The following is a 12,369-nucleotide window of genomic DNA, read 5'->3' on the forward strand; positions in this document are numbered from 1 at the left end:
ACCCCCCCAGCATGGATCACAGAGGTCATTCATTCCATTCCACATTAGACAGACTCGTGCATCAGACAGTGCAGAGGCTCTGGTGGGGGTTTAGAACTCCAACAACACCCCCATCAGGAGATAGACTGCCTCCTGATGGGACTTAGTTGTTAGTGGTAGGGGTAACAGTTAGGGTTAGGGTTAGGGTCAGGGTAATGATGGGGCTGCTGTGGCCTTGTGGAATACATCCAGGTGTCCCCATGGCGTCCATCCCAACCCGCCCATTCCAAACATCCCAAACTGGTTCGTTTACCTGACTGAAGGAGCCCCCCCTCACATCCTGTGATCCTGGACAGCGTCTGCTACCCTCAGGAGGAGCTGGGATGGTTCTTGCCACCCCTCTCTGGTCCTCCTTCAGCAGACACTTCAACTTTTGGCCCCTGGACTGGTGGACTTGAAGCTTTGGCCCCTGGACTCCTGGACTGGAGCTCAGCACCAGCTGCCAGCACTCTGGGTCTCCTCCAGGCCGGTGGATGTTCGCCTGTGTCTCTCAGGCAGCGGCGCGTGGCGTGACAGGGGGGGAATCTGTCCTCCGTGTCTCTGGAATGGAAGATATCACACCTTCAACAAAACACAGGTTTCACTCACACGGATTCTGTCTGAAGGATTTAAACGAATATAAACTACATTATTCTGCTTTGCTTCAGGATTCAATCATTACTGACAGAAACAGAAGAACATCACATGGAGCTCAACATTATTTACATTCAGCACTAATAGAAAATCGATCGTGTGACTATAAAAACTCAGTAATAACACTGTAATAATAATACTACTGAGGCTGTTTTAACAGAGGACTCTCATGTGAAACAACCAGCAGACGGACTTTACATGTAAATGATTTAATGACACAAACACTCAAACAGAATAAAAAGGTGACAACAAACCAAGAACTAATGTTCATAACCTGAAAAACTCATAACAGTCAGACAAGACAAACATTATGGTCTGGAGAGAAAGCAGAATTTAAACTCAGCGTCAGAGAAACATGTTTCCACCAGAGGAATCATGAGGTGAGAAGAACTGATGATGAGGAGAAAATCCACAAGAAACCAACAGGGAACAGATCAACTAAACAGAGACACCAGAGGGACGAAGAACAGGAGACGATCAGGACATAAGGAGACATGACAGGAGGACATGATAGGAGGACATGATAGGAGGACATGATAGGAGGACATGATAGGAGGACATGATAGGAGGACATGATAGGAGACATGATAGGAGGACATGATAGGAGACATGATAGGAGGACATGATAGGAGGACATGATAGGAGACATGATAGGAGGACATGATAGGAGACATGATAGGAGGACATGGTTTTCGGTTTCAAAGAAACATTTATTTACATTTAACTAAACATCATAAGTCACCACATCAAAAAAACAAAACGATCAGAAAACAATAACATTAAAGAGATTGATCAAAAATCAATAACTAAAGAGTTTTCTTCACCTACAGAACATAAAACCTCCCCATATTCGGTTAAAAACCATCAAGTTGTCCGTTTTGTAGTAGGAGTGTTCAACCCTTAGTCTGGTTTTTACCAGTCCCTCCATCACAGGAACAACTTCTGTGCTACCAGGACCCCGAGTCCGGTTCCTGCGTGTAATCCAGATCGCCTGTTTGGCAATTGCAGACAAATAATTGAGCAACACAATAACGGGCTTACTTACTGCTGAATATCTAGGTCCAAAGATAAACAGATCAAACGTAAAATCTTTTCCAAAACCCCAAAACCACCTTTTTAGTCAATCAAACAGTGCCACCAGCCAGGCACACTGAAAAACAAATGTTCCAATTTTTTTGGATCTCGTCCAATAGACTAGACGGTGGAGTCAAAGGAACCAGTTTGTGCCACAGAGTCAAGGCAACCAAGTTATTAGCAACCAGAACTCTTCCCCTATATGACAGCTGGGGTAGCAACCATTTCCATCAAGACGACTTGGCGCACACTTTCTCCTTCACTCCCTCCGAGTTCCTACTCTGGAAGCCCTCAGTGCCAAAAAAAACACCCAAAACTTTTAGCCCCTCATTCCCCCACTTAAGCCCTCCAGGCAATGTAGGTACCACTTGATCCCTCCACTGCCCTATCAACAATGCCTGACTCTTTCCCCAATTCACCCGTGCAGATGAGGCACTTTCATATAAGGACAGAGTATCCCTCAAATTCTGAACATCCCCCTGTGTTGACAGAAAAACACAAACATCATCTGCATAAGCGAATAAAACAGGAGGACGCTCAAAACCGAGGGATCCAGGTATCGAAAAACCACTGAGCCGCCCTCGCAATCTGCACAGCAAGGGCTCTATGGCAAGGCCGTAGAGTTGTCCCGAAATAGAACAGCCCTGCCTGATCCCTCACTGCACAGGAATCGGCCGACTCAGCCCTGCCCCCATCTTCAACATACACTGTGCACCATTAAACAATAAACTAACCCAAGACATAAACCCATCACCAAAACCAAAAGCTTTAAGTGCAGCAAACAAATATGAATGATCTACCCTATCAAAAGCTTTTTCTTGGTCTAGTGACACAATACCAACACTAACACCATATTCCCGACACAAATCAAAAATGTCTCTCACGAGGAAAATATTGCCCATGATGCTTCTATCAGGGACACAGTAAGTCTTGTCACGGTCCACCATCAAAACTAAAATTGGACAGCGCTCTGCAGAGCACCTTGTAATCCGTGCACAACAGAGCAACCAGTATCCAGTTCTTAATTAAAGTCAGGTCCCCCTTCTTCGGCAGCAGAGAGAGCACCGCTCTCTGGCAGGACAGGAAGAGACCCAGTTCTTCAACTTTCAAGGATGACCCCGTGCAGATCCGGCCCAAGGATATTCCAAAAATGTTTACGGAAGTCAGATGAGAGGCCATCAATTCCTGGCGCCCTTCCTTGCGCCATTTGATTAACTGCTGTAGACAGCTCCTCCAGAGACAACTCTAGATCCAGAACAGCTTTCTCTTCCGGACTAAGTTGAGGAAGACCATCCAAGAGCTCCTCACGACTCTCAATGCTGCAATCTTCTGCCCCAAAGAGGTTCGCATAAAAGTCCATTGCGTGCTGCCTCATCTCTGCTGGATCACTAGATAGAACACCCCCTGGAAGCTGCAGGCAGGTCATTCTCTTCCTCTGTGCTACTGATCTCTCCAGGTTGAAGAAGAAAGAGCTGGGAGAATCCATATCCTTCAGCTGAAGGAAACGGGACCGGACCAGCGCCCCCTTCACTCTTTCTTGGAGGAAAGAGCTAAGCTGCCTCTTTTCCTGCAGCAGGCGACCTGTGAGTGGTCTTGAGTCCTGAAGTAATCCCTTCTGAAGTAATCCTGTTGGCAGAACACCCGGATCTGTGTCTTTCCAACCTCCCACCACAACTTTATCGAATTGAAATCGACCTTTCTCTCCCTCCATCTCTGCCAGAAAACCCAAAAACTTCTGCAGAAACTCCTATCCTGCAGGAGTTTGTTGTTAAAATACCAGTAGGAATTAACCCTCCCACCTGGTGAAAGGATCAAATCAGTGCAAACAAAATGATGGTCCGTGAAGCCAACAGGGGTTACTTTGCTGTCAGCTAGTGAGGAGGTCAGAAACTGTGAAATGTACAGCCGATCTAGTCTAGCTGCACATATCCTGTTGTTTATGACTTTTAACCATGTATACTGTTTGGATTTCGGATGTTTAACCCTCCACGTATCCACTAGATCTGCCTGGCTGATGATGCTCTTCAGGTTCTTCAGGTTTGAGGATAGTGGATGAGGCTCTTCGCCAGTTCTATCCAGTGTAAAATCCAAAGTACAGTTAAAATCCCCCCCTAAAATTATCTGTTCTTGATGGAGCTTCCTCAGTTCCTCTTCCAGAATGTTAAAAAAGGCTATCCTATCGGTTCCCTGGTTTGGAGCGTAAATGTTCAGAAAGCAAAAGACACAATTATTAATTTCTGCTCTAACCAGGAGGAGCCGACCCTTCACCACCTCAGAAGAGGATAAAACCTTTATGTTGTCCTTTGGTCTAAAAAGAACAGCCACACCTGCATTAAAATTACTACCGTGGCTGAGGACAAGCGACCCCTCCCACCATAAAGTCCAATCTGTGTCGTCAGCAGGAGTGGTTTGAGTCTCCTGGAGAAACATCACGTCCACTCCCTTCTGGGTTATAACTTCAGACACCAAAGCTCTCTTCTGCTTATCCCTCCCTCCGTTGATATTTAAAGAACCGATTTTAAATTTCTCCATACGAAAGGTAGGAAAGATAAGCAGACAAAAAAACAACATTCAATGCTCAGAAGTTCACAAAGTTCATCATGAAACACCATGTTGTACATGGTCATTTAGAATTTTTAACTTTGACTAATTTACCCGATTTTTTCTTTCCCAGAGTTGTGATATGTTTCTTTAAACGAAATCGCTTTCGTTCATCTAACTGGTCAAAACCAACCCTCCTTTTAATAATATTAACCGAACGAATGAATTTATCGGCATCTTCAAAATAATCATTAATGTCCGTTGATCTTTTGTATGTTTCATCTAGGAAATGAACAATGTCCTCTAAAGAATACAGATCTGTAGGCTTGCTGGCAGACTCTCCCACAGAAACTGTATCCGACTCAGAGTCGTAGTCCATCTCATTCTCAACCGATTCCTGGCTATGAGACGCAATCTGTCCATCATTCCCATTATCATTATCATTATCATTCACATCCTTTGAAGAGGCAGCAGCAACGTCACCTGTCCGAGAAGAAGTCTCAATGACCTCAGTCAGAAAGCAGCTTCTGCCGCTGCTGGTCTCCATAGCTTCGGAGACCAGCTTCTGATCAGCCTGAACCTCAGCCTGGTTCTGTCCCTCCAAGGATCTCTTATTAGATCTCTTTCTAGATCTCTTACTTGGCACAATTACGGAAACACTTTCGGTATCCACGGAATCGCGTGCCGTCAACGATTCAACTACATCGGTTCTTTCTTCAACTACATCAATACATTTCTCCGTTTCATTACGAACCACTGTATCCGAAGACAAAGACACGCGCCGCTTCCGAGGACACGTGCCGACCGACACCTGGAGCGGCTTCTGCCGCTACCTGGCTACTACGCTCCCCACCCACGGACGCGAATCCCTCCATCCCTACTGCATCATCAGCCACCACCGCAGCAGAGGCGGCGCCACCCTCCGCGGGTAACGCAGAAGCGGACGCCCGCCGCCTGTGCGGACACAATGCACATGTGACCGGTAGGAAAATGTCCCTCCTGGGCCACCAGAGTGGGGTAGCAGTCAGCTCCTCCTACCAATCAGCCAGAAATTGGTATAAGGTGTCACTATGCTTCCTTTCTGGCTAGGAGTTGACTGCTACACATGCTGCCGTAAGTTGTCTTCTGGGGGTTTTTTTTGGTTTATGTGCTTTGTATGTGTTTTTAGATGTATTTTTGTCACATGTTAGGTTTTGTTCAGGGACTTCCCTCATGCCCACACAGGTGGATTCCTGGAGAGGATTGTTCCACGGGAGGTAAAGGGACAATTCCTTTAGTGTACAGATTGGTTTATTTGGCAGAGGTATTTAACCTGTCTCCTTTTTATTTTAGACAGACTGCCACTGCTGTTTTGTTTTTTGTTTTTTTTTTATAGTTGGTTTCATTGTTTTATTTTATTCGATTCTATTGGTTAGGCTTTTGTGCCCTTTTATACTCCTTGATTTTATTCTAGGCTTGTATTTTCCCCCAAGACAACAACAGTACTGTTGCAGCAGTCCTGCTAGCTTTTAACGTGTTTTTAATTGTTCTTTCTATTGCATGAGTGTTGCGGGGCCGGTGCCAGGGAGCTGCTTTGGACGGTGGAGCCATCGGTGGTCGGGGTCCCTCACTTCAGCTCCACACGCCCCTTAATTTGTGTGTGTAGTGGTTTTTACACAGCCTTCACGTTTTACACTTTACCCCTTGTCTTTTTGGTTGTTTGCTGTGTGAGTATCGGGTACGGAGCTGGGTGAGTGCTCCGGCCTCCATTGGCTCCCTAATGACAGTCATCCCGGCCGTCCTGCAGTGCTCATGCAGACCTGATAGGTCTGATAGGTCTCTTGATATTCTTGTTCTTTTTACTCTCTTTTAATAAAGTTTTTTGTCTTGGGGGAAGAACTTTGTCTCTGCCCATTATTGGACCGTCACTTGTCCAATGTCACTTGTCTGTGGCCTGTTCACCAACTTAAATCTTACAATTTGGTTATTTACTGTTCCTGAACTATTTGAGTTCTCAGTGGCGGCCAGTGGCTACATTTTGGCGTTGTCGGCAGGATTGCAGTGACGGTCTAAGTGGGCTTATGAGACAAGGGCCTAAAGGTTTGGTTAATCTCTTTTTTATAATTTAATGTCGTTTTTTTTTAGCAGCGTTTGGGTTTTATTGTTCATCTATTTATTGATTTTTTATTTATTTAAACAAAACAGCAGTGTGCACTTCGAGGGATTTCCTGAGCGTTGGTGTCCAGTGTCTCGTCTTGGGTCCCGGTTGACGAGGTTGAAAAGTCCCCACAGACTGAGTGCTGCTGCGTCCATCATGACAAGCGAGCTCCAAGAGTTAAGAGACTTAGTCCGGCAGCTGCAAGCTGAAAGGGAGCAGCTGCTGCAGGAGCGAGCAACAGGTAGTGTACCCCAGTCAGGCCCAAACCCAGATGGTCTGGCTGGTTCTCAACGATTGGGTCAGAATGAGTCTCCCTCTGTTGAACGTGTGTTATTTGTCCCTAGGGAACGAAAATGCCCAATCTTTAGGGGGACATCAGGGATCCCAGTGGAGGATTGGGTCGAGGAGATGAGGGCAACTCTCAGAACTATCCACATGAGGACTGTCGAGCGAGCTTATTTTATATATGATCATCTGGAGGGGGAGGCCAAAGATGAGATTATGTACCTGCATAGAGCAGAGAGGGAAGACCCAGCAAACATTTTAGCTATCCTACAAGACTTGTATGGGTGTTCTAAATCGTACGTTTCCCTGCAGCAGTGTTTCTTTTCTCGGAAGCAGCATGAAGGAGAGTCCCTGCAAGAATTTTCACATGCTCTATGTTGTCTCATGGAAAAGATTGAACGATGCACCCCAAGTGGAGTGTGTGGTGCCCCTACACTCAGATCAATTTGTTGAACATGGTTATGATGCTAACCTTCGCAGGGAGTTAAAACGTGTAGTGTGGTGTCATCCTGAGTACACACTCTTAGATATAAGAGCAGAGGCCATTCGCTGGGAGCTGGAGGGACTACCTGATGAGTCAAGAGCCAGGAGCTATTCGGTCCCCCCCTTTAGTGCCATGCAGTGTTCTGAGGCTAACGCAATTATTGGTTCTGGTAACACAGAAATGACAGAATTGAAACATATGCTACAGAAACAACAGGAACAGATTGGGTCTATTAGCACTTCAGACAGCTTCCAAGTCCCATAATAAAACCTCTGCTAGACCACCAAATCTAGACACTGTTGTGTGCAGGCGTTGTCAAAGAACAGGACACTATGCCAACCGGTGCAATAATGAACCTGTTGATTTCCAGGTTAGGCCTCTTCCGCCTCCGCAGCATACGACCATCTCTGCTGTTCAGGATGCGGGAAACTGCTCCCCTCTGGTGTGAGGAGCCAAGCATCAGGAGGGAAAGACAATGGCTCTGAGATGCCTGGGCCAATGCCATCGACCATTGCCCCTAACCTAGTTGCACCTTGCCCCAAGGTAACAGTTAGCTTGGGTAATGTATCTGTGACACTCCTGCTGGACACCGGTTCAATGGTGACAACAATTTCTGAAAGCTTCTTCCTCCAGCATTTCCAGGGTGCCCCTAAGTCTTGTCACTGGTTGCAGCTGCATGCTGCAAACGGCCTACACATTCCCTATGTGGGCTATGTAGAACTGGATGTGACAGTTTTCAGCAAGGTTATACCTCAACGAGGTGTATTGATTGTTAAAGACCCCCCAGACCAAACCTGCCCCTCAGGAGCTCCCGGTGTCTTGGGCATGAATGTGATTAGAGAGTGCTATCGGCAGCTATTCACTCAACATGGCATTGACCTTTTTAACCTACCCGTAGTGCAGCAGACCCCTCACTCGTGGCAGCAGGCACTACAACATTGTCACCAAGCTCAGTTCTGTGCCGCAAAAGCCACCACAGGGTTGGCACGAGTCAGGGGTAGACGGCCCATTACTATACCTAGAAGCGCAATAAAATGGGTTACAGCTACATGTGCGTCACACTTCAGCGAGTTTTCAGGCGGGGCCTTGATTGAGCCCCTTGGTGATGGTAGGTACCTCCATGAGTGTGTGTTAATCTCCCCAGCGATGGTCACTGTGAACAGGGGTACAGTGTATGTGCCATTAGTAAATGTAGGGGAGACAGATGTCCTTTTGCACCCCCGCCACCCCATAGGACTCTTGAGTCAGGCACAGATTGTCAGTTGGCCAGAAGGGATCTCCACTGTAGAGCATGGGTCGAGTGGGATTACAGCCACAATGTCCACACAAGCAGTTCAGGACAACCCTGTGAGAGAGCATATTGAGGCAATGAATTTATCTGCACTTTCTGAACGAAATCAAGGAAAAGTTAGGTCTATGCTGCTGGGACATGAGACAGTATTTGCAGCTTCTGACCTGGACCTGGGTTGTACTAACCTTATGACACATGACGTCCCCTTACTGGATGACATCCCAGTTAGGCAGAGGTATAGGCGCATCCCCCCCCTCCGACTATGAAGAAGTTCGGGCCCACATACGCCACCTACTAGACAGCCAGGTTATAAGGGAAAGCTGTAGTCCCTATGCCTCTCCTATTGTCCTGGTAAGAAAGAAGGACGGTAGCTTGCGACTCTGTGTGGACTACAGGCTGCTAAATGGTAAAACACGGAAGAATGCTTTTCCCCTACCACGAATCGAGGAGTTGCTGGATGCTCTGTCGAGGGCTAAATGGTTTTCAACACTTGATCTGGCCAGTGGCTATCACCAGGTCCCAGTCACGGAACAAGATAAAATGAAAACTGCTTTCTGCACCCCATTTGGCCTTTTTGAGTTCCAGAAGATGCCCTTTGGTCTATGTAATGCCCCCAGTACATTCCAGAGACTAATGGAGAGGATGTTTGGGGACCAGCACTACCGTTCCCTGCTGCTGTACCTTGATGATGTCATTGTGTTCTCCTCAACAGTGAATGAGCACCTTCGCTGGCTGGACTTGGCTCTGGATCGTTTTCAGAAGGAAGGATTAAAAGTCAAACTGGAAAAATGTAACTTCTTCCAACAGCAGGTACAATATTTAGGGCATGTAGTTCCTGCTGCAGGTGTCTCTACAGACCCGAAGAAAGTTGCCGCAGTAGCTGACTGGACAACTCCCACTACAGTGCCTGAACTCAGGTCCTTTCTCGGTTTCACCAGCTACTATAGATGCTTTATTGAAGGTTTTGCTAAACTGGCCAGTCCCCTTCACAAGGTAGTTGCTGACCTCACCGGGAAAAGGAATGGTCGGAGTGGGGGGGCTGCTCTGGGGGATGCCTGGACACCCCAGTGTGAGAAAAGCTTCAGACAACTTAAGGAAAAGTTAGTGTCTTCGCCTGTATTAGCTTATGCTAACTTTGACCTCCCTTTTATCTTGGAAGTAGAGGCCAGTCATGATGGTCTGGGGGCGGTACTTTCCCAGGAGCAGGATGGGAGGGTCAGACCAATTGCCTCTGCAAGCCGGAGTTTACATCCCGCAGAGAAGAACTACAGCTCTATGAAACTCGAATTCCTGGCCATGAAGTGGGCCATGACAGACAAATTCCGTGAGTATTTGCTGGGCCACAAGTGCAATGTTTGGACTGACAATAACCCCCTCAGCCACTTGGGCACAGCCAAACTTGGTGCCACAGAACATCGCTGGGTGGCTGAGCTAGCTGTTTTCGACTACACTGTGCGGTATCGGCCAGGGCGCAGCAACGGCAATGCGGATGCCTTGTCTAGGCAACATTCTTCCCAGGAGGAAGTAACAAGCTGCCCACCCCGCCCTGGGACCGCAGTGCCGGAGATTGTTCGAGGATCTGTTGTTGAGTCAGGGTTGACAGTTCAACACACTATCTCGGCTGCCCCGGAGCGTTCCATTGACGACCTCGTAGCATTGCAGAGAGTGGACCCAGCCATTAGTGCTATACTCCCTTTCCTCCAGCAACAGCGGATGCCAGGCCGTGCGGAGAGGCAGGGACTCAATCCTGCAGCACTGGGACTCCTCCTGAATTAGGGAGTTTGGCTGTGATAACCCTTTGTTCTAAAGCAGGCATCATATTTATGTAAGCTTAATTGTTATATTATATAATTTCTTATATTGTGAGCTCTATAAACTTTTTTTCCACAGTATGACACATTGTTTAATGATGCGTCTCCATATTATTATTATTTTTATCTTGGATACGACATCATATTAAAATGACAATAGCAATGACTGGGGATGGCGAAAATGGTCGACCACTGGGCCTCATTAATTGGTTTATTTCGGTTAACTAAGAATATTTTTTGACTGTCTGTAAACCAGAATAACCGCAACAAACAACAGTTGCAGGCATTTTTTAAAGTTTCTGAATATCATAAGCGGTCACAGAGAAATCGTTATGTAAAGTAGGCATGCCGAATCCTGTCGGTGCCGACATCGCCAGGTTACATTATATACTCCTGTGTTTGTTTCTATCATAACAAAACGCCAACATTTGTAATAACGGTAGATAGGTTCACTAAATCATCCCAAACCAACAGGTAAATCAAACTGTCAGTCACCTTCAAAATTTTGAGCCTGGGCATCCCATTTGGGTTGGGAAATTCCTGTGACCCCAGCATAAAAAAATTGTGTAGGCTTATTTCATGTTGTGGACTACTGATGTAGGCCAAGTAGGTATAATAGTATTGTTTGCAAAAACATGACCAAACCCTGATATCTGCAGTAGGCTATCATCAGGTTATATTTGCAGCCTTTCTGCAGCATCTCTCTTTGTGTTTCCATTGAATGGAAAAATTTGAAGTTGACAATGCTGATTTGACCACCGTAATATGTAATATCCAGAATAAAAAGGGAGATTATTAAGATTTCAAAAATGTATTTGTCACTGTAAACACACTCACCGAGCCCTCCGTTCTCCTCACCCTCCGCGTCCGACTCCTCCGAGTCTGACTCCATCCATAATTTCCCCTGTCCGTCTCCAGCACCTCTTAGCTGAGCCTGAGAAACGTCACCATCTTCTGCTCGCCTTCTGTCCCCAAGCAGTCGCACAGCCTTGACAATGTTGGAGCCGTTATCTGTCATGATAGGCAGCACCTTGTCTTCTCCTATGCCCCATGCCTCTAATGTCTGATCGATACAGCGGGCAATGGACACCCCGGTGTGTGGGTGCTCCATTCGGTGCAGGTTAAGCAGAGCGTGGTGAACCTGGCCTCCAGGTGGATGGTAAAAACAAGCCGACACACCCATGAAAGATGCTGTTAATCCTCTCTTGCTCCAACCATCTACGCACAGGGTCAGCTTCCTAGCCTCCCTTATGACTTCTTTTAATTTCTGCTTTGCCATGTCCATCTTAGCCCCTATTAGGCTACTGACTCTCGCAGCTCCGGCGATTTTGAATTTTGGTTCGAGTGTGGCGGCGAACTTTTTGAAGGCAATCGACTCACAAAGTCGTGTAGACATGCCAGTCTCAATAGACTTATTAACTAACGCTTCCTGTCGCTTGTGGTGTTCTTGCGTATTTACCAACCAGAAGGTGTCAGGTCGCCGTTGGAAGCACTGCATTAGTGTTTTCTGTCCTCCTGTTGACACGGTTGTGTCGGGCTGCATGGTGCTGCCTGGCCTGGGGTTAGCTTCTGTTTCGGGGGAAGGAGGCTGGGCGTTCTCCCTTACTTGCTCAAGGTAAGCTAGGTTAGCCTTCTTATGTACGCTTTTAAAATGGATTTTAAGATTCGTGGGATTTTTCCCCCTCAGAAAGGTTCCACATATTTTATCATGTTCCACTACAAGGCACTTACTCTTGTCTGAGACACAGTCATATTCAAAATATTCCCAAATAGGACTTTGGCGCTTTCTCCCTACTTTCGCCGCCATGCCACCCGACGGATTGATTCACTGACAAAGACGAAAACTAAGCAAATTTTCTCAATCATTTCAGTTTGTTTTAGTTAATTTTTGTAAACACACAATAGTTTCAGTTAGTTGTCGTTTTTTTGCAAAGCCTCGTTTTTGTTTTTATTTCAGTTAACGAAAATATTTTTACACATTTAGTTTTGGTTATTTCGTTAGTTTTCATTAACGATAATAACCTTGGCACTTACCTGAACATGTACAGAAGAAAAAGAAAGAGGTGCAATCAGT

The 12,369-nt window shown here is 46.4% G+C and overlaps 1 protein-coding gene across 1 annotated transcript in view; it reads right to left on the reverse strand.

Annotated features, from left to right (window-relative positions):
- Window positions 1–292: 292 nt before the first annotated feature.
- pudp (pseudouridine 5'-phosphatase) overlaps window positions 293–12,369 on the reverse strand; it is a 28,886-nt gene continuing 16,809 nt past the window's right edge. The window contains exon 4 of the mRNA XM_068309314.1: window positions 293–579. Coding sequence (XP_068165415.1) covers window positions 469–579 — 111 coding nt within the window. The 3' untranslated portion in view covers window positions 293–468. The remainder of the gene's footprint in view (window positions 580–12,369) is intronic.

The sequence above is a fragment of the Antennarius striatus genome, chromosome 24 (genome assembly GCF_040054535.1).
Source record: "Antennarius striatus isolate MH-2024 chromosome 24, ASM4005453v1, whole genome shotgun sequence".
NCBI classification, from domain to species: Eukaryota; Metazoa; Chordata; class Actinopteri; order Lophiiformes; family Antennariidae; genus Antennarius; species Antennarius striatus.